General features: G+C 40.0%; 1 protein-coding gene across 1 annotated transcript in view; it reads right to left on the bottom strand.

Annotated features, from left to right (window-relative positions):
* Positions 1 to 22880, bottom strand: part of LOC110528168 (potassium voltage-gated channel subfamily B member 1-like) — a 104322-nt gene extending 81442 nt beyond the window's left edge. The window contains exon 1 of the mRNA XM_021609995.3: positions 22023 to 22880. Within this exon, the coding sequence (XP_021465670.1) occupies positions 22023 to 22583 (561 nt within the window). The 5' untranslated portion in view covers positions 22584 to 22880. The remainder of the gene's footprint in view (positions 1 to 22022) is intronic.
* Between the last annotated feature and the right edge of the window lie 3743 nt (positions 22881 to 26623).

The following is a 26623-nucleotide window of genomic DNA, read 5'->3' as shown; positions in this document are numbered from 1 at the left end:
TTGGTCTACACGGACAAGTTCTGACCTGGTTTAGATCTTATCTGTCGGAAAGATATCAGTTTGTCTCTGTGAATGGTTTGTCCTCTGACAAATCAACTGTAAATTTCAGTGTTCCTCAAGGTTCCGTTTTAGGACCACTATTGTTTTCACTATATATTTTACCTCTTGGGGATGTCCTTCGAAAACATAATGTTAACTTTCACTACTATGCGGATGACACACAGCTGTACATTTCAATGAAATGAAGCCCCAAAATTGCCATTGCTAGAAGCCAGTGTTTCAGACAAATGGAAGTGGATGGCTGCAAACCTTCGACTTTTAAACTCGGACTAAACAGAGATGCTTGTTCTAGGTCTCAAGAAACAAAGAGATATTCTGTTGACTCTGACAATTAATTTTAACGGTTGTACAGTTGTCTCAAATAAAACTGTGAAGGACCTCGGAGTTAATCTGGACCCTGATCTCTCTTTTGAAGAACATATCAAGACTGTTTCAATAACAGCTTTTTTTCCATTTACGTAACATTGCAAAAATCAGAAACTTTCTGTCCAAAAATGAAAAATGTATCCATGCTTTTGTTACTTCTAGGTTAGACTACTGCAATGCTTTACTTTCCGGCTACCCGGATAAAGCACTAAATAGACTTCAGTTAGTGCTAAACACGGCTGCTAGAATCCTGACTAGAACAAAAAAAAGTGATCATATTACTCCAGTGCTAGCCTCCCTACACTGGCTTCCTGTCAAGGCAAGGGCTGAGTTTAAGGTTTTACTGCTAACCTACAAAGCATTACAGGGGCTTGCTCCCACCTATCTCTCTGATTTGGTCCTGCCGTACATACCTACATGTACGCTACGGTCACAAGACGCAGACCTCCTAATTGTCCCTAGAATTTCTAAGCAAACAGCTGGAGGCAGGGCTTTCTCCTATAGATCTCCATCTTTATGGAATGGTCTGCCTACCCATGTGAGAGATACAAACTCGGTCTCAACCTTTAAGTCTTTACTGAAGACTCATCTCTTCAGTGGGTCATTTGATTGAGTGTAGTCTGGCCCAGGAGTGGGAAGGTGAACGGAAAGGCTCTGGGGCAACGAACCACCCTTGCTGTCTCTGCCTGGCCCGTTCCCCTCTTTCCACTGGGATTCTCTGCCTCTAACCCTATTACAGGGGCTGAGTCACTGGCTTACTGGTGCTCTTTCATGTCGTCCCTAGGAGGTGTGCGTCACTTGAGTGGGTTGATTCACTCATGTGATCTTCCGGTCTGGGTTGCCCCCCCTGGGTTGCCCCCCCCCCCCCCCCCCCCCCCCCCTTGGGTTATGCCGTGGCGGAGATCTTTGTGGGCGATACTCTGCCTTCTCTCAGGATGGTAAGTTGGTGATTGAAGATATCCCTCTAGTGGTGTGGGGGCTGTGCTTTGGCAAAGTGGGTGGGGTTATATCCTTCCTGTTTGGCCCTGTCCGGGGGTATCATCGGATGGGACCACAGTGTCTCCTGACCCCTCCTGTCTCAGCCTCCAGAATTTATGCTGCAGTAGTTTATGTGTCTGTGGGCAAGGGGCAGTTTGTTATATCTGGAGTACTTCTCCTGTCTTATCCGGTGTCCTGTGTGAATTTAAGTATGCTCTCTCTAATTCTCTCTTTCTTTCTTTCTCTCGGAGGACCTGATCCCTAGGACCATGCCTCAGGACTACCTGGCATGATGACTCCTTGCTGTCCCCAGTCCACCTGGCCGTGCTGCTGCTCCAGTTTCAACTGTTCTGCCTGCGGCTATGGAACCCTGACCTGTTCACCGGACGTGCTACCTGTCCCAGACCTGCTGTTAATGATGATGATCGGCTATGAAAAGCCAACTGACATTTACTCCTGAGGTGCTGACTTGCTGCACCCTCGACAACTACTGTGATTATTATTATTTGACCATGCTGGTCATTTATGAACATTTGAACATCTTGACCATGTTCTGTTATAATCTCCACCCGGCACAGCCAGAAGAGGACTGGCCACCCCTCAGAGCCTGGTTCCTCTCTAGGTTTCTTCCTAGGTTTTGGCCTTTCTAGGGAGTTTTTCCTAGCCACCGTGCTTCTACACCTGCATTGCTTGCTGTTTGGGGTTTTAGGCTGGGTTTCTGTACAGCACTTTGAGATATCAGCTGATGTAAGCAGGGCTAAATAAATAAATTTGATTTGATTTGCTACCACACCAAAGCTACTCGCTGTTTATCATATATGCGTAGTCACTTTAACTATACATTCATGTACATTCATGTACATAACTATACATTCATGTACATACTACCATACTATCAATTAGCCCGACTAACCGGTGCCCCCGCACATTGGCTACCCGGACTATCTGCATTGTGTCCCACCACCCACCACCCACCACCCGCCAACCCCTCTTTTACTCTACTGCTACTCAGTTTATCATATATGTGTAGTCACTTTAACCATACCTACAGTGCCTTGCGAAAGTATTCGGCCCCCTTGAACTTTGCGACCTTTTGCCATATTTCAGGCTTCAAACATAAAGATATAAAACTGTATTTTTTTGTGAAGAATCAACAACAAGTGGGACACAATCATGAAGTGGAACAACATTTCTTGGATATTTCAAACTTTTTTAACAAACAAAAACTGAAAAATTGGGCGTGCAAAATTATTCAGCCCCTTTACTTTCAGTGCAGCAAACTCTCTCCAGAAATTCAGTGAGGATCTCTGAATGATCCAATGTTGACCTAAATAACTAATGATGATAAATACAATCCACCTGTGTGTAATCAAGTCTCTGTATAAATGCACCTGCACTGTGATAGTCTCAGAGGTCCGTTAAAAGCGCAGAGAGCATCATGAAGAACAAGGAACACACCAGGCAGGTCCGAGATACTGTTGTGAGAAGTTTAAAGCCGGATTTGGATACAAAAAGATTTCCCAAGCTTTAAACATCCCAAGGAGCACTGTGCAAGCGATAATATTGAAATGGAAGGAGTACCAGACCACTGCAAATCTACCAAGACCTGGCCGTCCCTCTAAACTTTCAGCTCATACAAGGAGAAGACTGATCAGAGATGCAGCCAAGAGGCCCATGATCACTCTGGATGAACTGCAGAGATCTACAGCTGAGGTGGGAGACTCTGTCCATAGGACAACAATCAGTCGTATATTGCACAAATCTGGCCTTTATGGAAGAGTGGCAAGAAGAAAGCCATTTCTTAAAGATATCCATAAAAAGTGTCGTTTAAAGTTTGCCACAAGCCACCTGGGAGACACACCAAACATGTGGAAGAAGGTGCTCTGATCAGATTAAACCAAAATTGAACTTTTTGGCAACAATGCAAAACGTTATGTTTGGCGTAAAAGCAACACAGCTGAACACACCATCCCCACTGTCAAACATGGTGGTGGCAGCATCCTGGCTTGGGCCTGCTTTTCTTCAGCAGGGACAGGGAAGATGGTTAAAATTGATGGGAAGATGGATGGAGCCAAATACAGGACCATTCTGGAAGAAACCTGATGGAGTCTGCAAAAGACCTGAGACTGGGACGGAGATTTGTCTTCCAACAAGACAATGATCCAAAACATAAAGCAAAATCTACAATGGAATGGTTCAAAAATAAACATATCCAGGTGTTAGAATGGCCAAGTCAAAGTCCAGACCTGAATCCAATAGAGAATCTGTGGAAAGAACTGAAAACTGCTGTTCACAAATGCTCTCCATCCAACCTCACTGAGCTCGAGCTGTTTTGCAAGGAGGAATGGGAAAAAATGTCAGTCTCTCGATGTGCAAAACTGATAGAAACATACCCCAAGCTACTTACAGCTGTAATCGCAGCAAAAGGTGGCGCTACAAAGTATTAACTTAAGGGGGCTGAATAATTTTGCACGCCCAATTTTTCAGTTTTTGATTTGTTAAAAAAGTTTGAAATATCCAATAAATGTCGTTCCACTTCATGATTGTGTCCCACTTGTTGTTGATTCTTCACAAAAAAATACAGTTTTATATCTTTATGTTTGAAGCCTGAAATGTGGCAAAAGGTCGCAAAGTTCAAGGGGGCCGAATACTTTCGCAAGGCACTGTACATACTACCGCAATTAGCCCGACTTACTGTATATAGCCTCCCTACTGTTATTTTTTACTTATCTATTGTTCACCTAATACCTATTTTTTTACTTAAATTGCACTGTTGGTTAGGTCCTGTCAGTAAGCATTTCACTGTAACCTGTTCAGCGCATGTGACAAATCAACTTTGATTTGATTTGAAATACTTGTTAATTTTAATACACCCCAGCAGAAGGGTCATTTCAGCCTGGCAGCTCATTTTCCAACTACACCCCAGCAGAAGGGTCATTTCAGCCTGGCAGCTCATTTTCCAACTACACCCCAGCAGAAGGATCATTTCAGCCAGACCCAGGACAAGGCCATGTATATTACCCAGTAAGGTAATCAATTAATTACAGTACTAGCCTTATATATTTAGCTAATTAATGATGGGTTATGCCTAATAAGCTTCTAACTTATAGCCTCTGTCTTTTGCGCAAAACGCATGCACCTGTGCACCGCTGGCCTTTCCTTAGAAAACCCTCCTTAGCTTTTGGAGTCCCATGCAGGAAAAACTAGACTAGAATAGCTTGCTGGACATATTTTTTTTATATCAATAGACTATTCGAAGAGGGATGCAAGCTCTTTTTTGCTGAATGTTAAATACAACAATCAATGGAATGGGTGGTTTGAAAGAAGAGCAAACGCGTGATGGCTGTAGGGTATAGCAGTTATTAACTCAGCCCCATAACCCTTCAATCTTCATGAAGAGAAGTGATGGCCTTCTGCATCTAATTCTAGTCCTACAGCATATTATTCAAGGATGTCATCAGAATGAGGAAGATAAATTAAATAAGTTTCATTGTCCTTAACTGTTGAAAGCGAGGAAGGAATGAAGCAACAATAGAGAGAAATAGGAAGTCGGCCAATAACATTAGGGGAAATATTATGAAAGGTATATATGCTTCAGCCTACTAATTATATAAATAGGCTATATTATATTTACAAATTTAAATCAAATTCGCTAGCCTATACTTGTAAGGCCGCATGTGCTGCACCAGAATCGCACCTTCTCTTCTGCTTTATCATGGTTTGTACGATGTGCATAATTCCATATCATACAGTACAGTAACACAGTTCAAACTCAAAGATTAGCCTACTAAATCCAGCTGTGATGGCAGGTATCTACAGTCAGTCAGCTGTTGAAGGCCAATCCTGATGTCCTAATTAGAAGGTGGACCTCACCATTTGTAAGGAAAGCCTTCCCATTCAAAAGGTATTACCATCAGAACATCAGCCTGTGTCTAGCCTATATCCTGCGGATACAAGGTACATTCTAGCCTAACTGTCAATTAGTCCTTTCCTCTTCTGATCTCAGTCCACATCAGGAAAAACTTTTGGGTCATTATCAGAAAGTGCATTTAGGACGGAAATAAACTATACGTAATTAAATAATGATAAACTATACTAGTGAGCAGTTGTGTTCCCATTTCCATAGTGATAAGATACATGTTATCTCTTTCCTCTGTGTGTTGTTTGTATGGTTCTCTATATAAATGTTTGTCTGTTTCCACCAAGAATCACATTGTCCTCAGGCAACAGTGTCTGTGAGATAAAAACCCCCATCTCAAATAACATCAATCAACAGCCAATCAATACATCACAAAAGGGTGGACAAACAGATAAAACATCTTTGTGTGGTTAGTCATACGCTCATCTAAACACAAAGCCTGCCCTAAGGATCACAGTGAGCCATGCAGTAGCTGCTGTCCATACTGGTAATAGAGCACCTCCATCAATACAGGAAGTAATTAATAGATTACAGACATTGAGTCGTGTCCCAGGGAACTGCTTTCTTCACCACTCATAATCTCGATGGAGAGGAAACCGTAGCCCAAAGGTATGACCTCAATTTCAATGCATTAACAACACATTTCTCCAGGACCCCACTCTGCCAAATAGCCACACACGTTTTTTTTAAATAAGGGAATGTCTCATATTGTATGCATCTGAATGTCTGCATGACATATGTACAGCAGAATGTGACACTATTTCCAAAATGCTACATCCACAATTTTTTCACATTTTGTGTTTTTTCATCAGAAATGATTTCTGTGGTTACCTTCATGTGTGTAAAACTATTACTGTTCTCAGATTTTTTATTAATAGATTTTAGATGTTTTGCAAAACAATATACAGTGCATTTGGAAAGTATTCAGAGCCCTTGAGTTTTTCCCCCAAAAATTGTTATAGCCTTATTCTAAAATGTATTAAACATTTAAAAAAATGTCTCAATCTACACACACTACCCCATAATGACAAAGAAAAAACAGGTTTTTAGAAATGTTTGCTAATTTATAAAAAATACAAAACTGAAATATAACATTTACATAAGTATTCAGACCCTTTACTATGTACTCTGTTGAAGCACCTTTGGCAGCGATTATAGCCTTGAGTCTAACAAGCTTGGCACACCTGCAAATCCATTTACTAACACCGGCCATATTCAACGGGTGTTTTGTCAGTTATTCTGTACTCAGGCAAATTCAGACGAGAGTAGCCTGAAATCGGAGTAGATAGACAAAGCAAATTTACCAGCTACAGTATTAGTCAAAAGCTTGGACACACATACTCATTCAAGGGTTTTTCTTTATTTTTACTATTTTCTACATTGTAGAATAATAGTGAAGACATCAAAACTATGAAATAACACATATGGAATCATGTAGTAACCAAAAAAGTTTTTAAAAAATCCAAATATATTTCATATTTGAGATTCTCCAAAGTTTGGTATTGGGTATTGGTATTTTATTAGGATCCCCATTAGCTGTTGCAAAAGCAGCAGCTAATGACAGTTTACAATCTAAGGTAACGCCAAGTAATTTAGTCTCCTCAACTTGTTCAACAGCCACACCATCATGCACGTGACTGAGAGAGTGTCTTTCTTGTTTATCTTTTATATTGACAACGTTATTGTTCGGTTGAAATATTATCGTTTGACATGTTTCTATGAACTTTACGGATACAATTTGGATTTTTTGTCTGCCTGTTTTGACTGCGTTTGAGCCTGTGGATTACAGAAGAAAACGTGTGAACAAAACAGAGGTTTTTGGATATAAAGAGACTTTATCGAACAAAAGGATAATTTATTGAGTAAATTAATGTCTTCTGAGTGCAACCATATGAAGATCATCAACGGTAAGGGATTAATTTTATCTCTATTTCTGACTTGTGTAACTCTTCTACTTGGCTGGTTACTGTTTGTAATGATTTGTCTGCTGGGCTATGTTCTCAAATAATCGTAAGGTATGCTTTTGCCGTAAAGCATTTTTTAAATCTGACACCGTGGTTGGATTCACAAGAAGTTCATCTTTAAACCTATGTGAAATATGTTTTGTTTTCTGAATTTTTATAATGAGTATTTCTGTATTTGAATTTGGCGCGCTGCAATCTCACTGGATGTTCGCCTAGAGAGGTTAAGCTTTATGTTGATGTATGACGCTTATATTTTCATGAATGTTAAATATTTATATTTCTGTCATTTGAATTTCGCGCTCTGCAATTACACCGGATGTTGTGGAGGTGGGTCGCTAGCTTAACGCCTGCGCCAGAAAGGTTAAGGGTTTCAGTTACTTAATTAGCTCTGGTTGCTGATGTGTATATGGTTGAATCATCAGCATACACAGACACACATGCTTTATTTAATACCAGTGGCAGGTCATTGGTAAAAATAGAAAAGACTAGAGGGCCTAGAGAGCTGCCCTGAGGTACACCACACTTTACATGTTCGACATTAGAGAAGATTCCATTAAAGAAAACCCTTTGGGTTTTATTAGATAGATGGCTCTGAATCCACATTATGGCAGAGGTTGAAAAGCCATGGCACATACGTTTTTTCAACAACAGGTTATGGTTAATAATATCAAAGGTTCAACTGAAATCTAACAGTACACCTCCCAAAATCTTCTTGTTATCGATTTATTTCAACCAATCATCGGTCATTTGTGTCAGTGCAGTACATGTTGAGTGCCCTTCTCTATAAGCATGCTGAAAGTCTGTTGTTAATTTGTTACCAGAGAAATAGCATTGTATTTGGTCAAACATAATTTTTTCCATCAGTTTGCTAAGAGCTGGCAGCAAGCTTATAGGTCTGCTGTTAGAACCAGTAAAGGCCACTTTACCACTCTTGTGTAGCGGAATTACTTTGGCTTCCCTCCAGGCCTGAGGACAAAGACTTTCCTCTAGACTCAGATTTAAGATATGACAGATAGGAGTGGCTATAGAGTCAGCTACCATCCTCAGTAGCTTTCCATCTAAGTTGTCAATGCCAGGAGGTTTGTCATTATTGATCAATACCAATAATTTTTACACCTCTTCCACACTAACTACAAAATTCAAACTTGCAATGCTTTTCTTTCATTATTTGTTTTTTTAATGCATGAATACAATTGCTCACTGTTCGTCGTTGACATTTCCTGCCTAAGTTTGTCCACTTTGCCAATGACATAATCCTTAAAATAATTGCCAACATCAAATGGTTTTGTGATGAATAAGCCATCTGATTCGATGATGGAGTTGAATTTGTCTTTCTGCCCATAATTTAATATATCATTGATCTTGGCTTCATAATAAAGTTTATTATTCTTTTTGTTGAAATTTCTCAATTTGCAGTAAGTAAGACAGTCATATGTGCAGCCATACTTATTAGCCACTCCCTTTGCCCCATCTCTTTCAACCATACAGTTTTTCAATTCCTCATCAATCCATGGAGCCTTAACAGTTCTAACAGTCAGTTTCTTAACTTCTTATGGCTGCAAGGGCACTATTGAGTAGCTTGGATGAAAGGTGCCCAGAGTAAACGGCCTGCTCCTCAGTCTCATTTGCTAATATATGCATAGTATTATTAGTATTGGATAGAAAACACTCTGAAGTTTCTGAAACTGTTTGAATGATGTCTGTAAGTATAACAGAACTCATATGGCAGGCAAAAACCTGAGAAGGAATCCAAACAGGAAGTGAGAAATCTGAAGCTGGTATATTTTCAAACCATTCCCTTTTGAAATCTCTGTTAGATATGAATGAAGATTCACTTTCTAGGGCTTCCACTAGATGTCAACCATCTATAGAAATTTGAATGAGGCTTCTGCTGTGATGTGGGGCTGAATAAGAACAGAATGCACCAGACTACTGGCAGAGAGCCAGAGCCAGTTCCAGGTCATGCGCAAAGCACATGATATCTTCCTGCGTTCCGTTCCTCCTCTAGACACAAAGGAATTCTCCGGTTGGAACTTTATTGAAGCTATATGTTAAAAACATCCTAATGATTGATTCTGTAGTTAGTTTGAAATGTTTCTTCGACCTGTAATATAACTTTTAGATTTTTTTGTCCGAAGAAACTGTCATCCAGCTCCAGCGTTTGGATATGTGTACCAAACGCTCTAACAAAAGTAGCTAATTGGACATAAATAATGGACATTATCGAACAAATCAAGCATTTATTGTGGACCTGAGATTCCTGGGAGACTTTCTGATAAAGATCATCAAAGGTAAGGGAATAGCATGTAGCATGTAGCATGGTTATAGTTGACTCCAACATGGCGGCTATGCAACTATTTTTCTGAGCGCCGTCTCAGATTATTGCATGGTTTTCTTTTTCCGTAAAGTTTTTTTGAAATCTGACACAGCGGTTGCATTAAGGAGAGGTATATCTATAATTCCATGTGTATAACTTGTATTATCATCTACATTTATGATGAGTAATTCTGTTGAATCGATGTGGCTATGCAAAATCACTGGATGTTTTTGGAACTAGTGAATGTAACGCGCTAAGGTAAACTCAGATTTTTTGATATAAATATGAACTTTATCAAACAAAACATTCATGTATTGTGTAACATGAAGTCCTATGAGTGTCATCTGATGAAGATTATCAAAGGTTAGTGATTAATTTAATCTCTATTTGTGCTTTTTTTCTCTCTCTTTGGCTGGAAAAATTGGCTGTGTATTTCTGTGAGTTGTTGGTGACCTAACATAATCGTTTGTGGTGCTTTCCCGTAAATCCTATTTGAAATCAGACACTGTGGTGGGACTAACAACGAGAATAGCTTTAAAATGGTATGAGATACATGTATGTTTGAGGAATTTAAATTATGAGATTTTTTATGTTTTGAAATTGGCGCCCTACACTTTGACTGGCTGTTGTCATATCGCTCCCGTTAACGGGATTGCAGCCATAAGAAGTTTTTAACAGGTGCTTGTTTATCAATAATTGGAAGAAGCAGCTTCATGAGGTAGTCACCTGGAATGCATTTAAATTAACAGGTGTGTCTTGTTAAATGTTAATTTGTTGAATTGTTTTCCTTCTTAATGCGTTTGAGCCAATCAGTTGTGTTGTGACAAGGTAGGGGTGGTATACAGAAGATAGCCCTATTTGGTACTGTATGTCTATCGACAGTTGTCGTAGTGACATCATTAACATTCTATTGAAATGGTGCTTGCATAGTGGAGTCTTCTGTTTAGACATGTAGCTAGCTAAACAATTAACCATAATCCCAACTCATAACGTTACTACTGCATGAATCTACAGGTAGCTAACCAACCAGGTTCAATGTTAGCTAGCTAGCTAACATTAGGCTATAACTAGCAATGCAAATGGCTCTCCAACAGAATTTTCTCCATCTCCTTTGCTATCAAACTCTAATTCTGTGCATTCCACTGATTTCAAAACTTGGTCCTCCAGAAAGTGGAGAGCAACACTTTTCCAGTTCTACTAAAGATTACCTACACATACTGACCAGCTCATGTTATAAACAGAAACATGCTACATGGCAGACCAATCCAAACTCATCTCTCAGCATGTCCAGCACATCCATGATCTAAGCCAATCATGGCTAGCTGGAAAATTCCTGTCTTTTTCCATGGCTAAACCAACTGAGCTCATAATTTAACAAATGAATTCTTATTTACAGATGGCATACAAGTTTGTTAATAAGGCACATGAAAGTTCACATGTTCCAGAAGGCATTTCTCCCCCAAAATGCATTTTGATAAAACATTTAACAAAGGTTCCGTTTAAATGGCTCGCCTGTGAAGTAGTGACGCGCGACATATGCCTAGTTTCCTGAAACAAGTCACATATTTGACTATGTAGTTGTTTCACCTAGCTACAGTATCTAAACATGAATGCACTAACTGTAAGTCGCTCTGGAAAAGAGAATCTGCTAAATTACTAAAATGTCAAATGTATAGTAAATGTTCACTTACAATTCTCATATTACTGTATTAAACAATAACATTTTAAATTATTTAAAATTGATGTCAACAAATGGATCATTTGTACAGTTCTTTATTAAAAATGAAGTTATTTGTTTCATTTGACTGTATAAATCCTAGCAGGACTACTTATTTCTCTGAGAGGGAGGCAAAAAAATATGATTATTTGTCTGAAACGAAACCATCAAGTGATAGATTTTAAACAAATACATGCCTGTCATTGAACAACCCTATGCCATGATTAAATAGTGAAAAAACACACCAGTGAATCTGCATAGCAACTGACTATGTACCTACCCCCTTTACCTTTTCCTTTCTTTCATAAGTTCTTTAAATAATAAAAGCTAATTTACCTACATTTCAGAAAATGGATATATACTGTAGCGTTTTAGAATTAAACTCTTCTTGCAATCTCAGTAGTTTTCTGTGATTGCAGTGAAATGCAGTCTTTTAAGACTTGAAAAAATCAACCAGGAAACTGCACTGCCCGCAACCGCAGTGCTCTCCAGAATGTGGTGCGGTCTGCCAAACACATCACCGGGGGCACAATGCCTGCCCTCCAGGACACCTATAGCACCCAATGTCACAGGAAGGCCAAAAATATCAAAGGCCATCAACACCCGAGCCACGGCCTGTTCACTCCGCTATCATCCAGAAGGCGAGGTCAGTACAGGTGCATCAAAGCTGGGACCGAGAGACTGAAAAAACGCTTCTATCTCAAGGCCATCAGACTGTTAAATAGCCATCACTAGCCGGCTACCACCCGGTTACTCAACCCTGCACCTTAGAGGCTAGAGAAGAATCACCTGGAGAATCACTGGTTACTTTAGTAATGGAACACTAGTCACTTTAATAATGTTACACACTGCTTTAGTCATTTCATATGTACATACTGTATTATTTTCTACTGTATTTTAGTCAATGCCACTCTGACATGGCTTGTCCTAATATTTATATATTTCTTAATCTCATTATTTTACTTTTAGATTTGTGTGTATTGTTGTGAATTGTAAGATATTACTGCACTGTTGGAGCTAGGGACACAAGCATTCCGCTACACCCGCAATAACATCTGCTAAATATGTGTGTATGACCAATAACATTTGAATTGATTTGAAAATGGTGTGCGGAACAGACATTGGCAACAACACAAACAATTTAATCCCCTTCTCAGCAGCTTACTGATGGGAGAGATTTCCCCATCAAGTAGAGGCTCCTTTGCTAGGGCTTTTTAGTTTCTTGGGCCTATCTCCTCCATCCATGTGCTGCTACACATTGATCAAATGCTATCAAAGACATGTCAAAAATCTAGAATGTAAATGTTGGTTTGTGTACAAGTCGTGGTGAAGAGGAGCATCTCTGAAGGCTGTGCCCTTGTGGTCATGGATTTCAAATGTAAACAATAAAAAGACACAGGTTAAAGATATGTCAGTAACAGGCAGAATCGAAAGGTTAAGAATCTCAAAGATTAAGCTATGCTTTAGGGGCACATTGACACAATGTGAGTAACCTACGAGAACCACAAAGCATTTCCACCAAGGCTGCACATTCCTATAGGAATATGGGACAGTTCTAATAGCAGACAAAATATGTAAATTAATTTGCTTTGGCTTTCAGCCGTCAGAAAAGAGATTCATTCAAATTCTTCCAACACCATCTTTGCTACCTGGAGAAAACATTTGCGAGGTTAGGCTGCATCAATAATCAATGCACACTTGTTCTTACATGTACATTGCAAGGGAATGATCTCAGAGGCAACCATCACAAATAAAGCTCAAATGCTATGGTGGGTCAATATGAAAGTCATGTCTCAGACCTCATCTATGAAGCATACGCAGGTGCAGGAGGCTTGGCTTTAAGTGTGGGGAATGGTGCTGCATCAGAAGGTGAATTATAAATATGTACCCCCATTCTGTACAGGGAGAGCACTGAAAGTGAGACATAAGAAATTACATGAATAATTAAACAAGACATCGACATCGGAGCGAAACAAACCGACTGATGAAGAAGACTCTCTTAATAGATCCAGTGTTATGGTGATTTTACATGATTAGGCATGTTTGTATGTTTACCTCATATCTGTGTAAGGGTTTGTATTAATTACTGTATTGTATTTATTGTATCCTTTCATCTCTGTTAGTTGATAGTTGATATGTTATATCGTTATCTCTGCTAAAGAATGCTGAAATGCTGATGAACTTATTCTGATCTGAATAATCAGAGCAGAGAAGAGAGAATGAGAAACAGGGACGGCAAGAGAGACAAGAGTAAGCGTTTAAAGGGAGAGGAAAGAAACGGGTGATGGAGAGTGAAGAGGAGAAAGGGGTGAGATAGAGAGAGCTTGGGGAATAGAGCATGGCCCTCAGTGATCTCTGTCTGTCTGTCGGTGTGCCAAGCGCCCCCCCTGCGTCAGGCTGGTAAGAGATATATGGTGATTGAATCAGCCAGGCAACAGAAAGGTTGTGTGCCATGGATTTATAGGCATTCAGAAAGCACAGCAAGACTACCAGACACCATCGACCTCTCAAAAACATCCCCTTCAACACACTTCATAGGACAGTCTCTCACACATCCTCTCAGCACACAGTAAACACACACACACACATTCAAAACCATCCATCCCTAGGCTAATCTTAGGTCCTAGTAGTCATAAAGCTACTGCGACAATCACTTAAATAACATAAACCCCACCATGCTACTGTACTGCTCTTCTAGTGTGACCATCCATCCTCAAGTCATGCTGGGCTCAGTGTGAGAGAGAGACGGGTTGGCCTGGAAGTTAGCATGTGAAGCCACACCCCCTCCTGTGGAGAAAGAAATCTCCTCGGCCAGCGGTCCAGTGGTCCACACACGCTACTCTGCCTCTCAGCTTCTCTCTCCCCTGCCTGCCTGTCCAGGGTGTGTACTGTCCTCACCCAACCCGACTTACCTTTTATCTTAATGCAATTGTCATTGATTTCCTTCCCCGGCTTAAAACAATTAGTTTGTCAGCCCATACTGGATGAAAATATATGGGACCTGGCGGGAGCTGTAGAACACTGTTGATGGCTTCACCCTGACAGGGCACATAGAGCTGTCAACCTCAGCCCAGACGGATGCTCAGTTAACTCCTCACTCACTAGTTGGCTGCTCACCATGAAGCAATATCGTCTCAAAGTGAGGTTTATGATCAGATGTGAGCAGGTCAGGGGTTCTAATGTAAGGTAAGATGTACAGGTTACAACCATCTGATACACCGTAAGCCTGTCTTATTGCATAGCCAAGGTTCTTATGCACTAGAGCGTGAACTGCAGAAGCAGAAACATGCTGAGACATGCTTTAGTGCAGCACCAGCAAGGTCTTCCTGTGGGTGGCAGGTAACCTAGCGGCTAAGAGCTTTGGGCCAGTAACCAAAATGTTGCTGGTTCAAATCCATGAACCGACCAGGTGAAAAACGTGTTGTTGTGCCCTTGAGCAAGGCCCTTAACCCTAGACACTCTGGATATGAGCATCTGCTAAATGAATGTGACGTGAGGCAGGCTGTCTGCAGCTGAAGGGAGAGGAGGCTGTTATGTAATTAGTCCTACAGAGTCAGTACTGGCTGGGCAAAAACACAGCATCCTTTTTCATAGCTCAAGTCCCATTCTGGGTCCAAACTGCCATAGTTTCTGGGTAGAGCTTTGCACACCTGGAGTTTACAATATTTGCACATTATTATTTTTAAAATTATTCAAGCTCTGTCAAGTTGGCTGTTGATCATTGGTAGACAGATATTTTCAAGTCTTGACATAGTTTTTCAAGACAATTTAAGACAAAACTGTAATTAGATCACTCAGGTACATTCAAAGTTGTCTTGGTAAGCAACTCCAGTTCATATTTGGCCTTGTGTTTTAGGTTATTGTCCTGATATAAGGGTCATTTGTCTCCCGGTGTGTGTTGGAAAGCAGACTGAAACAGGTTTTCCTTTAGGATTTTGTCTGTGCTTACCTCATTCCGTTTCTTTTTATCCTAAAAAACATCCCTAGTCCTTGCAGATGACAAGCATACCCATAAAATGATGCAGCCACCACCATGCTTGAAAATATGAAGAGTGGTGTTCAGTGATGTGTTGTGTTGGATTTACCCCGAACATAAGCCTTTGTATTCTGCAAATAAAGTTAATTTCTTTGCCAACTTTTTTTTACAGTTTTACTTTATTGCCTTATTGCAAACAGGATGAATGTTTTGGAATATTTGTACTATGTACAGGCATCCATCTTTTCACTCTGTCATTTAGTTTAGTATTGTAGGGTAACTACAATGTTTTTGATCCATCCACAATGTTTTCTCCTATCACAGCCATTAAGCTGTAACTGTTTTAAAGTCACCATTGGCCTCATGGTGAAATCCCTGAGCGGTGTCCTTACTCTCTGGTAACTGAGTTAGGAAGGAAGCCTGTATCTTTGTAGTGACTGGGTTTATTGATACACCATCCAAAGTGTAATTAATAACTTCACCATGCTCAAAGGGATATTTAATGTTTTTTTTTTTACCCATCTCCCAATAGGTGACATAATTTGTGAGTTATTGGAAAACCTCCCTGGTCTTTGTAGTTTAATCTGTGTTTGAAATTCACTGCTCAACTGTGGCACTTTACATATAATTGTATGTGTGGGGTACAGAGATGAGGTAGTCATTCAAAAATGGTTAAACACTATTACTGCACACAGAGTCCATGCAACTTGTTATGTGACTTGTTAAGCACATTTTTGCTCCTGAACGTATTTAGGCTTGCCATAATAAAGGGGTTAAATTTTACAGACAAAATTACACTCTGACATTATGGGGTATTGTGTGTAGGCCAGTGACACATCTCAATTTAAACCATTTTATATTCAGACTATATAACACTTTTTTTAAAGTCAAGGGGTGTGAATACTTTCTGAAGGTACTGTACATACATATTCACATGGTGATGTTTCCGTTTGTTAAAAACACAAACAATTTGTTCTTAATGTTCGAAAAAGGGCTTTTTTTGTGATTTTAATTCCCTGATCTCGACAGGTAAATTATTCCAGTCAGTTGGGCCTTGGTGTCTGAAAGACCTTACTCCAACATCCTGATGCAGCCTTGGAATTTATAATTGCTGCTGTCGTTGACAGGAGTAGTTTGAGTCTTGTAAAGTTAGGTGTTCCTTAATATATACAGGGAATTTAAAGTTCATACATTTAAAATGTATAAATCAATTTAGTGATTCATACATTGTACAATGATGTGTCTTACAATGGCATCCAATACTTCATCTGCAAAGATGGTTATAAATGACATCTCATTCATAAAGTAAGGTCTTGGTTGTGTTTTAATAGATGATGTCACCATAGTCTAGGATAGGAAGCAGCAGTTGGGTTACTAAGGTCTTTCTAATGGATACAGTAAAACCATTCTTAGATCTGTATAGTAACCCAAGCTTATAGTTAATTGTTTTTCTAATATAATATGCTTTCCAAAAGATAATTCCCAATCTTTCCTCAAACCCAGATGTTTCAAACAATCAACACTTTCAAGCATTGTTCCATCACTTGCATGAATTTTGAAATTGCCAGCTGTGGAGTTTATTCTTTGCCGTGAACCGAAGAGCATGAAATCAGTGGCGTGTATTCATGAATGCCAAATAATTGAAAAATAATAATAATAAAAATATCTATTTATCTTTCGTCTCTCTGTGTTTCATAATTTTCCTTCAATTCGGAAGAGGCTGAATGTATCTCACCAGAGAGAGCATTCAAGTGAGCGAAATAGTGCCCCTCTGTCTCTGTATGTGTAGCCCATCCAGCTGATGCTATCTGGTCGAGCATTTGGCCTCCCTTGATAAAACAAATCTGCAATAATAGCCAATCAGCATGGAGCTAAACTGAGTGAGCTCAACTGTGAATGGTCCTGGCGCACCAAAAAAAGTTTAAAGGGAAGCCAGTTTGGATTTGGCTTCACTCCAATCACATCACATCGAGAGCATAGGTAATTGCCAGAAACTCGCTGTGCATCTCATTGTGTTGTTGTCCTCCGGTGGCTAGCTAGCTGGCCAAAATTGTCCCTTTGCTAAATTAGCCATGGATGGAGATAGTGATTTGGACTTGTGGTTTTACTTAATTCTAAGTACTGGCCAATGATTATAAGGAAGATTCTGATCCAACCATAAATTCATACATTGTACCTCTGGCCTGAGAGGATGAAAGTTCCATACAGTATGTAGCTAGATGTAGTAGGCTAATGTTAAATAGCTGGCTAACCGTTGCCCATGAAACGAAGTTTGGCTAGCGAGCAAGCATTTGAGCCAAGTAGCCTAGGACATCAAAAACTAAAAGTGTGTACTGTATGATAGAGTCATTGACCATTTCGACAACATGAAAGGATGAGAGGATGGCACTGGTGTTTTTCTACAAATAGGGTGAGTCAATGTGTTCTTTCTACTTACACACACTTACACAAATCAGTAACATGGACAGCCACATGGCATCCGACTGCAATGCTCTACAGTACATCACTGGGGCCGAGCTTTATGCCATCCAGGACCTCTATATTAGTCAGTGTAAGAGGAAGGCCATAAAAATTGTCAAAGACTCCAGGCACCCAAGTCATAGACTGTTCTCTCTGATACCGCACCGCAAGCATTACCGAAGTCTGGGACCAAAAGGATCATGTTTTGCACTGACTCTTGCACAAGCTCGATGTACACTCACTGGACTCTAACCACACACACACACACACACACACGCACAAAACACCCACACACATGCATTTGATAGCACACACACACACACACACACACACACACACACACACACACACACACACACACACACACACACACACACACACACACACACATTCACATTCCTTCACACTCGTCACATATGCTGCTGCTACTCTCTGTGTATTACCTAGTATTATTACTACTAGTATTAGTCACTTTACCTCTACGTACATATACATTTTACCTCAATTACCTCGACTAACCCCTACCCCTGCACATTGACTCAGTACCAGTACCCCTTGTATTTATCCTTGTTAGTGTTATGTTATTGTGTTGCTATTTTTCCTTTAGTTTATTTAGTACTTTTTTTTAACTTACTTTTTTAAAGCTCTGCATTGTTGGTTAAGGGCTCATAAGTAAGCATTTCACGGTTGTATTCGGCACGTGACAAATCAAATTTGATTCGAATTTATATTTAACTTACTTTGATTGGACTAAATTGTTTTTGGTATCTTTTAGTTGTTACTGTATTAGACGTTGCATAGGTGATTAGATGATGTTGAAATGTTGAAGTTGAAATGGTGCTGGAATAGTGGAGGCAGCTCCTGTTTTCTTTGTGACTTGCGATAACTCTCCAGTGTTCTAAATCAATAGTTGCTTAGTAGCCCGAAAATGTCGGTAATATTAATTTGATTGACCCTGCTGTAAGTAAGGTAAATGTTTTTTTTACATGCAATATGCTTTGTGGACTCTGACACCAGACATATGTTGCTCTACGGTTTTGTGATGAAACAAAGGTGTGGTATTCTGCCACTGTGTCTTCTTATTGTCTCGGCCTTAGACCTATGTATCACTGTGTTAAGGCATGTGAACTAAGAGGTTATAGAGCAAACAACACAATTATCACAACATATTGGTTGTAATATGGCTTTTTTCCCCCTGGCTTGGCTTCCCCAGTGATTTTACCCATGCATCGCTACTGCATGATATAGGACTTTGTTTGATTTTAAAACAAAATTATTTGCTAGAAACCATTTTTGCAAAGTGTTAAAATCATCATGGAGAGTTGCTTGTATCTACAAATATTTGAACCTGATATATAGAGCACTATCATCAGCATATAAGGGATTATGTGTATTCTGACAAATTAGAGGCAATTGATTTCTGATTATAGAGAAAAGAAGGGGGGGCCAATACTGAACCTTGAGGTACTTCTTTACTGAGTCCAAGAAGATGTGATTTGGGTCCTTCTATGGAAACATTGTTTTCTATTGCTAAGATATGCATGGAACCAGTTTAGTGATATGTTAGTGAAACCAATGTTTTGAAGTTTTGCTAGTAAGATAGAATGATCCTTTTGATAAATCAAAAAAGATGGTACCAGTTAGTTTGCCTTGGTCAGATGAAGAATGTATATCATTAGTAAGTTTCACTAATGCTGTAGTGGTATAATGTTTGGGTCTAAATCCAGATTGAAAGGGTGAAATTAAATTAAATCTATCTAGGTACTGACACATTTGGGAATGAATGAATTTCTCAAAGATTATTGCAATTCAACATATTACTGATATAGGACTATAGTTATTTGAGTCTAAGGAGTTTTCAGCTTTAAGAAATAGGGTTCACTCAGGCACATTCACACACAAAAGGTATTTCACAAGTCGGTAAAGACAAGTTGAATAGATCTGCTAGGGCAGGGGTCCAAACTGGCTCTGGAAGTAACGTCAGCACAAGAACTGTTCATCGGGAGCTTCATGAAATGGGTTTCCATGGCCGAGCAGTCGCACACAAGCCTAAGATCCCATGCGCAATGCCAAGCATCGACTAGAGTGGTGTAAAGTTCGCCACCATTGGACTCTGGAGTGATGAATCACGCTTCACCATCTGGCAGTCCAACAGACAAATCTGGATTTGGCGGATGCCAGGAGAACGCTACCTGCCCCAATGCATAGTGCCAATTGTAAAGTTTGGTGGTGGAGTAATAATGGTCTGTCATGTAGTGTATGTTACAAATTGCAATTTGTACAATATGCAAAACGACTGATACGTTACGAATTCCAATTTGCTGTGGCTAATGTTAGCTAGGTGGCTAACATTAGCTAGGCTAGGGGTTAGTTAAGGTTAGGGTTAAGAGTTAGATTAAAGTGTTGAGGTTAGGGAAACATGCTAAGTAGTTGCAAAGTAGATAAACAGTAGTAAGTAGTTGCAAAGTTGCTGAGAAGCTAAAATGCTGAAGTTGTCTGTGATGAGATTCAAACACGCAACCTTTGGGTTGATGGACATTTGCGTTATACGCTTACCCATCAACCCCACCAACCACCCTACTTTCCAGATGTACATTTACCATGTTATGTCTAGTCTATGAGACCAGGCTGGGCAAATACCTGACAGAGGACATGGCCCTTAGCTTCTTTTTTCAGCCCTATTGTATGTGTGTATAAGTCCCTTGGGAGGGTCTTCTCAGAAACGAAAATAACATCTAATACACAGTAGGCAGAGCAGGCCAAGTTCATTGCCAGTACAAATCAGGAAGGGAATGATCCATAAACTCTACAACGTCTTCATAAAAAGTTAATGCTGCATTGGTTACAAGTAAGTGGAAAAAGGTATAGAAAAACAAAGCAACACTCACATTTGCCATGCCAGCTATATAATGATACCTGTACAATATTGATTCCCACTTTCCAAATTATTACTATTTACAGTTGTTGTGTTCAGAACATGTTATTGTATTATTATTATTAATGTAAACTGAATATTGATATAATAAAACAGTAGTTATCATAACACGACTGTGTCCATTGGTCCAGCCCAGTGAATGTGTTGCTTTGCTTTACGGCTGCAGCGTGAGCTATGAGCCGATAAATTTCATTATGGATCATTTTACCAGGAATAATTTCCCAACTACATACATTACATTCATTATGACATCCAAAAACAAGAATAAGTTTGTATTCTCGATTAAACTGACGATAATCAGTTGAAGAGTTACATTTATGTATTGGTTTTGAATCATGCATCGATTTTCTCCTGTCCCCTGAGATGCATATCTCTAGTAAGATATATTTCGCACTCCTTCCTCTTTCAATTTGCCAATAAAAATATGAACTAACATCCTGAAACAGGTTGCCTCTTCAGTTCAAGAGACCTTTATAAGAATCACACTGGGTTTGAAATCAAAGAGACCGTTGGAGTCTGAAACTGACAGAGTTTCAGATCATTAGACAAGATCATTAGAACTACATGCATTCAATCACACACTGATCACCAACTGGTCCTTGTACCTGTGCTTCCCACTTCCCAGTTGGCTACTGCCCACTTGTCTCCAGACAAAAATCAGTATTCTAAGTTTTAAATATGAGGGCAACATCAGCTATATGCATAACATCAGATCAGTCTGTCATGATGGACCTAATGCTCTGTTCAATTGGTATTGAGAGGTGGCTCCGAGGTGATGGGAGCCACCCATGCATCAGAGGCCACAAAAGGCTTTATTTATGTCAACCTCATGAAGTCAACCTGCAATGACATGCTACCTCACAAACACACTCATAGTACGAGTCCTACTGTAGCACTTACAAGTATAGAAACTTAAAGTATTCAATGCAACACTGTTCGTATTGCTTGAAGGCTTATGTTGATTAAATAAATAAATCAAAGTCAATATTTGTTAGTTATGACTTTCCTCTTCAGAACAACTCTCACCCTCAAGGACAGGCCATGTCATTGTTGAAAGATTAACAATGTAATAAGTAAATAATTTGTCAACAAAATGTGGCACCTTTTTATTACTTGTTGAATGTAATACAAATTACTAAATTGAATTGTGTAGACTGGCAGTAAGCCACCAATAATGTTACCTAGGAGGACCTAGGTCAAGTTACATTTGCTTATTCATTGCTGATCCACTTAAAGTGAGATGACACGCAATGCATGGCAGGGCTATAAGCCCATGCAGGAAAACGTTCAGATAAACTTGAAGAGATAGCCTACCTGTCTTAGTGCTTACCTTAGCAGCTAACGATGAACTAGGCTTCTCCAGGAGATCCCAAAGTTTCTTTTGCTTCTCAAAACAACATGTGGTATCAAAATCCTCGCCTTCCCTGGTCTTCATAGACTCAGCCTCTCGTTTGAGCTCCTCATTCATCTGTTCCTTCTTCTGGTGGTACCTGGCCTGGCAGCAGGACTCCAGGTAGATCTCATCTATACCCCAGTAGTCCAGCTCCTGACTGAAAGACAGAGCACACATCTCCTCCATCATGTGCAACTTTCCCGTGCGGGAGAAATTCAGAATGGACGTGAAAGCCCCAGGGTGTCTGTCGAAAAAATACTCATTATCATCCAAACTGTAGTCATCGCATATCTCCATGAGAGACTCGTGGGTGTTACAGTCTCGTAGCTTGCCCAGCCTTGTCCGGGGCAACCTGTCCAGCGTTCTCCATAGAACTTCGTGGAGAAGACCACCAACATTGAGTGTCACCCGACGGGTGTGCGACTTACTACGGATGATTTCCACCGGCTCCGGTGGAAGCGATGTGGTCGACCGAGGGCCCCCTTTATTCATTCTCATTCAAGACGTTCGGCAACTTGAAATTGAATAATGTCCAAAACTATAGGGTCAGACAGGTCCAGAAGACACGATCCTACATTAGGGTATGTTCTCCCCCATTACCGTGGCTGCGAAAAGAGGAAAAGAGGAACATCAGTGCTATATCAAATTACCATCGAATATGATAACCTACAGACCTGATAGAGAACGTTTCTCACACAATGTCAGGTGGTTTATCCATTCATTAGAGAACCAAACAGACTATTTAATCAGCTTTAAGATGCACAGCCGCTTTCCTCGCTGATGAGTGAGCAGAGTGAGGGAAGCCAATGATTAAATCGGCTCCACTCGCGAGCGCTGTCTAGTGCTGAAAACACCTAAAACTGTTAATACAGAAAACCATCAAATTTCCCCGCTGTGTGCTGTCCCCAAACTTCGGCGCTGAAATCATTTAACTTCAGCACCACATAAAAGAGCGGGGTTTCACGAGAGCGAGGAAGCTGCGACCTGACATTTGAAGGTGTTCTTGAACTCATCTCACTAAAGAGATACAGTATTAGCCCTACTAACACAGATAAGCAGGGGAGTTCAGACTCAGCGAAAACTAAATTAGGCCTACTCTGCAAACAATGCTAATTATTATCTTGACCAAGTTTTCTATTTACTTTGAGCAAATAACGAAGGTTATCATAAACAAATTTTACATTATGTATATTTTGTACATTTCACACCATTTAAATCACACCAAAGTTTTGAAATGTATTTAGCGCAACAAGCAACTTCCATGTGCCTTACTTAACCTACAATAATTTGCGCAAAACAGACTCGACATTAGTGTGATAATTAACCAGTGGTTTGTGAGTTTTAATGAAGAGAATTCGAAGCATTGCTCGTTAGGCTTTGGCTAAAACATTTGGATCAGTCAAATAGTGTTCCTAAAAGTGCATGTAATTCTAAAAAGTAAAATGTTTCACAAAAGCGAAAGAAATTACACAATTTCCAATCACATTTTGAATTCCTGCAATCGATGGTCTGATCATAACCATGATAGGCCTATAGATGGGTTAGCTACAACATTATGGTAGTCAAAGTGCAACAGATTAAGACGAAAATAATGACAGATATTATAGTCATGATACTTACATATGTTACTTTTAGCCTGAGAGTGTAAGAAGAAACATTTCAACATCTTAAAAAAACATTGTGCTGAATTGTTGCTCCGCTCATCGCCTGCCTATTGGAGGCTGTTTTTAGAGACATCACCCCCGCAACAGACATGTTTAAAATGGGGTTACACGTGCTGTAAAATCTCAAGTCGAACCAGTGTCCTGCTCTTCCCTTACGGAACGGATCAACAAGTATGATGTGACGATGTGAATGCACCGATTCCTCTCTACCTGGTTGCTGAGTTGTGTGCCTGTACCGTGCGTGACGGGCTACGCTCCAGCGGGGTTCTGCAGGGGCTGATTTTGCCGAGGCTGCGCTCCTCCAACCAGAAGCTGCACTGCCGGGGGGATGCTGCTTAAACCCATTCGGTATGAAAGGGGCTGCTCTTGCACATCCTCTACAACCCAGAGTCTTCCAAAAGCCAGTAAACACAAAACAATCACGAGGTAATAGATTTACTACATAAATAGGTAACCTTCAGGCTTCAGCTGCAATGATTTATTGTAAAGCGCTATAGGGTGATGAGAAATTACGCAGTTGCTCTCTCTTTGTGCCCCACTCTTTGCGACATGGAACAACAGTGTGCATTGGAGTATAGTTTTTTTTAAACGATGTTTACAGTCTTGGCAGGGCAGAGTTGTTTTGGTCTCCCCTGCAGTGGGCATGATCAATGGCCAACATATACACAATGACACAAAACCATAAAGACTACAAATCAAGCAGCAATCACTGGGTTCAGCACTATTGTGCGCAATAGAGGACAGGTGTTTGTAAGTTTCCATCTATTTTTTCACCATAGGTGTGTTTCCTTCAAATTGACTTGTTCCGGATAAAAGGCTTTTTTTGTGGTTGGTTACATTCCCATGTACCGAATTAAAAAATACAAGTTAAATCGGTTTCGATCGTATTTTCAACTCTACAGATGGTTTTGCCACAAAAAAGGTTGCATTTATGTGCCCACTCTGGTATTGGCAAGTGTGCTCTAGTGTGCTCCACAGCTTGCAGATACATTGCGGATATAACCTACATGATGAGATTATTCGGGACGGATCGAAATTTACAGAATGGTCACATGGAAGAAAATGGGGGAGGGTCATGCTTTTTCAATTTCAGTCAAGGGGAGGGTTTAGTATTTTTAAAATATAGTCCAGGGGAGGGTCATATAATTTGTAATTGGTGAAATTTCAATATTTCTTAATGTTTTAGAATTAGTTGTTTAATTAGGCTATATCAGTGGCGATTTTAGCATGTGAATATTGGTGGGGCAAACATAAGACATGTGTTTTAGTTGCATGCCAGCAAAGACACTACACAACACAACATTAATTGCACTATTAAGGTGGCACACAAACTGTTAGAGCTTACATAAAGCTGTCCCAACATCAGAGTCCCAACACCTTACCACTGCTAGACCTGGCTATCAGCAGAGCCTTGTCTGGCAGTGAAACAGTTAGTTCAGCCTCATTTACTGCCTTTAAAGAAAACATAGCTGATATGGCTGACTTGCTTCAACAAATGTGGTTTCAACTGTACAAACTATCGCATAAGGGGAAGACAAGCGAATAAGAGGCAATCCTTAATTTTGATTAAGACATTAATGAGCGAGCTAGGAGAGACTAGTCAATATAACTATTTGTTTAGCACTTTTGAAATGTACAGGATAGAATTCAGAACATGGGCACTTCTTACAGTATTCTCCCTGTACACCAAAACAGAACCATGTGATAAATAAAGGGGGCATATAAGCAGACGATGAAAGCTCAATATTTGATGAAGACATTTCTCTAAAACAGGGCTATAGGCTACTTGTGCACCACTAAGTCAGAACGGCAGGCTAAATTATGAGGGTGAGGCGCATGGGCTACTAACAACTTACTACACAACATACACATAGTATTACTTTCTTAGCTACAGTACACATATCTCCCTGGCATATTACATAATTTATGCAGCAGCATACAATACGTTTTTGGACTCACCTTGATGTGATGTGGTGGGCACATTTTGTCATCAAAGTCTGGCATTCTCTGGATTTATGGTGCTTTCAAGACAACTGGGAACTCTGGAAAAAAACAAGGTTGAATCATGATGTCAGTAATCTTCAGGTCGGAGCTCTAGAAAGCGGCCTGAGTTCCCAACTTGGTATTTTGAGTTGGATGACCGTTCAAAACATTTTCCCAGTTGGAACTCACTTAAGTCTGAGATTTCCCAGCTCTGAGTTTCCAGTTGTTTTGAACGTGGCAGAAGTCATGCTGGATTGACAGCATGGCCAATGTTGAATATTTATCCTTTTAAAAAAGTGAGATTTTTGAAATAGCCACCCTTTGCCTTGATGACAGCTTTGCTTGGCAATCTCTCAACCAGCTTCATCAGGAATGCTTTTCCAACAGTCTTGAAGGAGTCCCCACATATTCTGAGTACTTGTAGGCTGCTTTTCCCTCACTCTGCGGTCCGACTCAATTTGGTAAATCACAGACAGTGTAAGTTTATCGATAGTCTAGCATAGCATTATGTCCAGCTAGCAGCAGGAAGCTTGGTCACGAAAATCAGAAAAGCAATCAAATTAATCGTTTACCTTTGATGATCTTCGGATGTTTTCACTGACGAGACTCCCAGTTAGACAGCAAATGTTCCTTTGTTCCATAAGGATGATTTTTATACCCCAAATACCTCCGTTTGTTTGTCACGTTATGTTGAGAAATCCACCGGAAATAGCGGTCAGGACAACGGCGAAAAACATTCCAAATTATATCCATAATATCGACAGAAACATGGCAATCGTTTTTTTATAATCAATTCTCAAGGTGTTTTTCAAATATCTATTCGATAATATATCAACCGGGACAATTGGCTTTTCAGTAGGACCAAGAGGAAAAATGGCTACCTCTGTCTTT

The sequence above is a fragment of the Oncorhynchus mykiss genome, chromosome 7 (genome assembly GCF_057628025.1).
Source record: "Oncorhynchus mykiss isolate SJ-2025 chromosome 7, ASM5762802v1, whole genome shotgun sequence".
Classification (NCBI taxonomy): domain Eukaryota; kingdom Metazoa; phylum Chordata; class Actinopteri; order Salmoniformes; family Salmonidae; genus Oncorhynchus; species Oncorhynchus mykiss.
The sequence above is the reverse complement of the archived record's forward strand: the minus strand, read 5'-3'. Positions and strand labels throughout refer to the sequence as shown.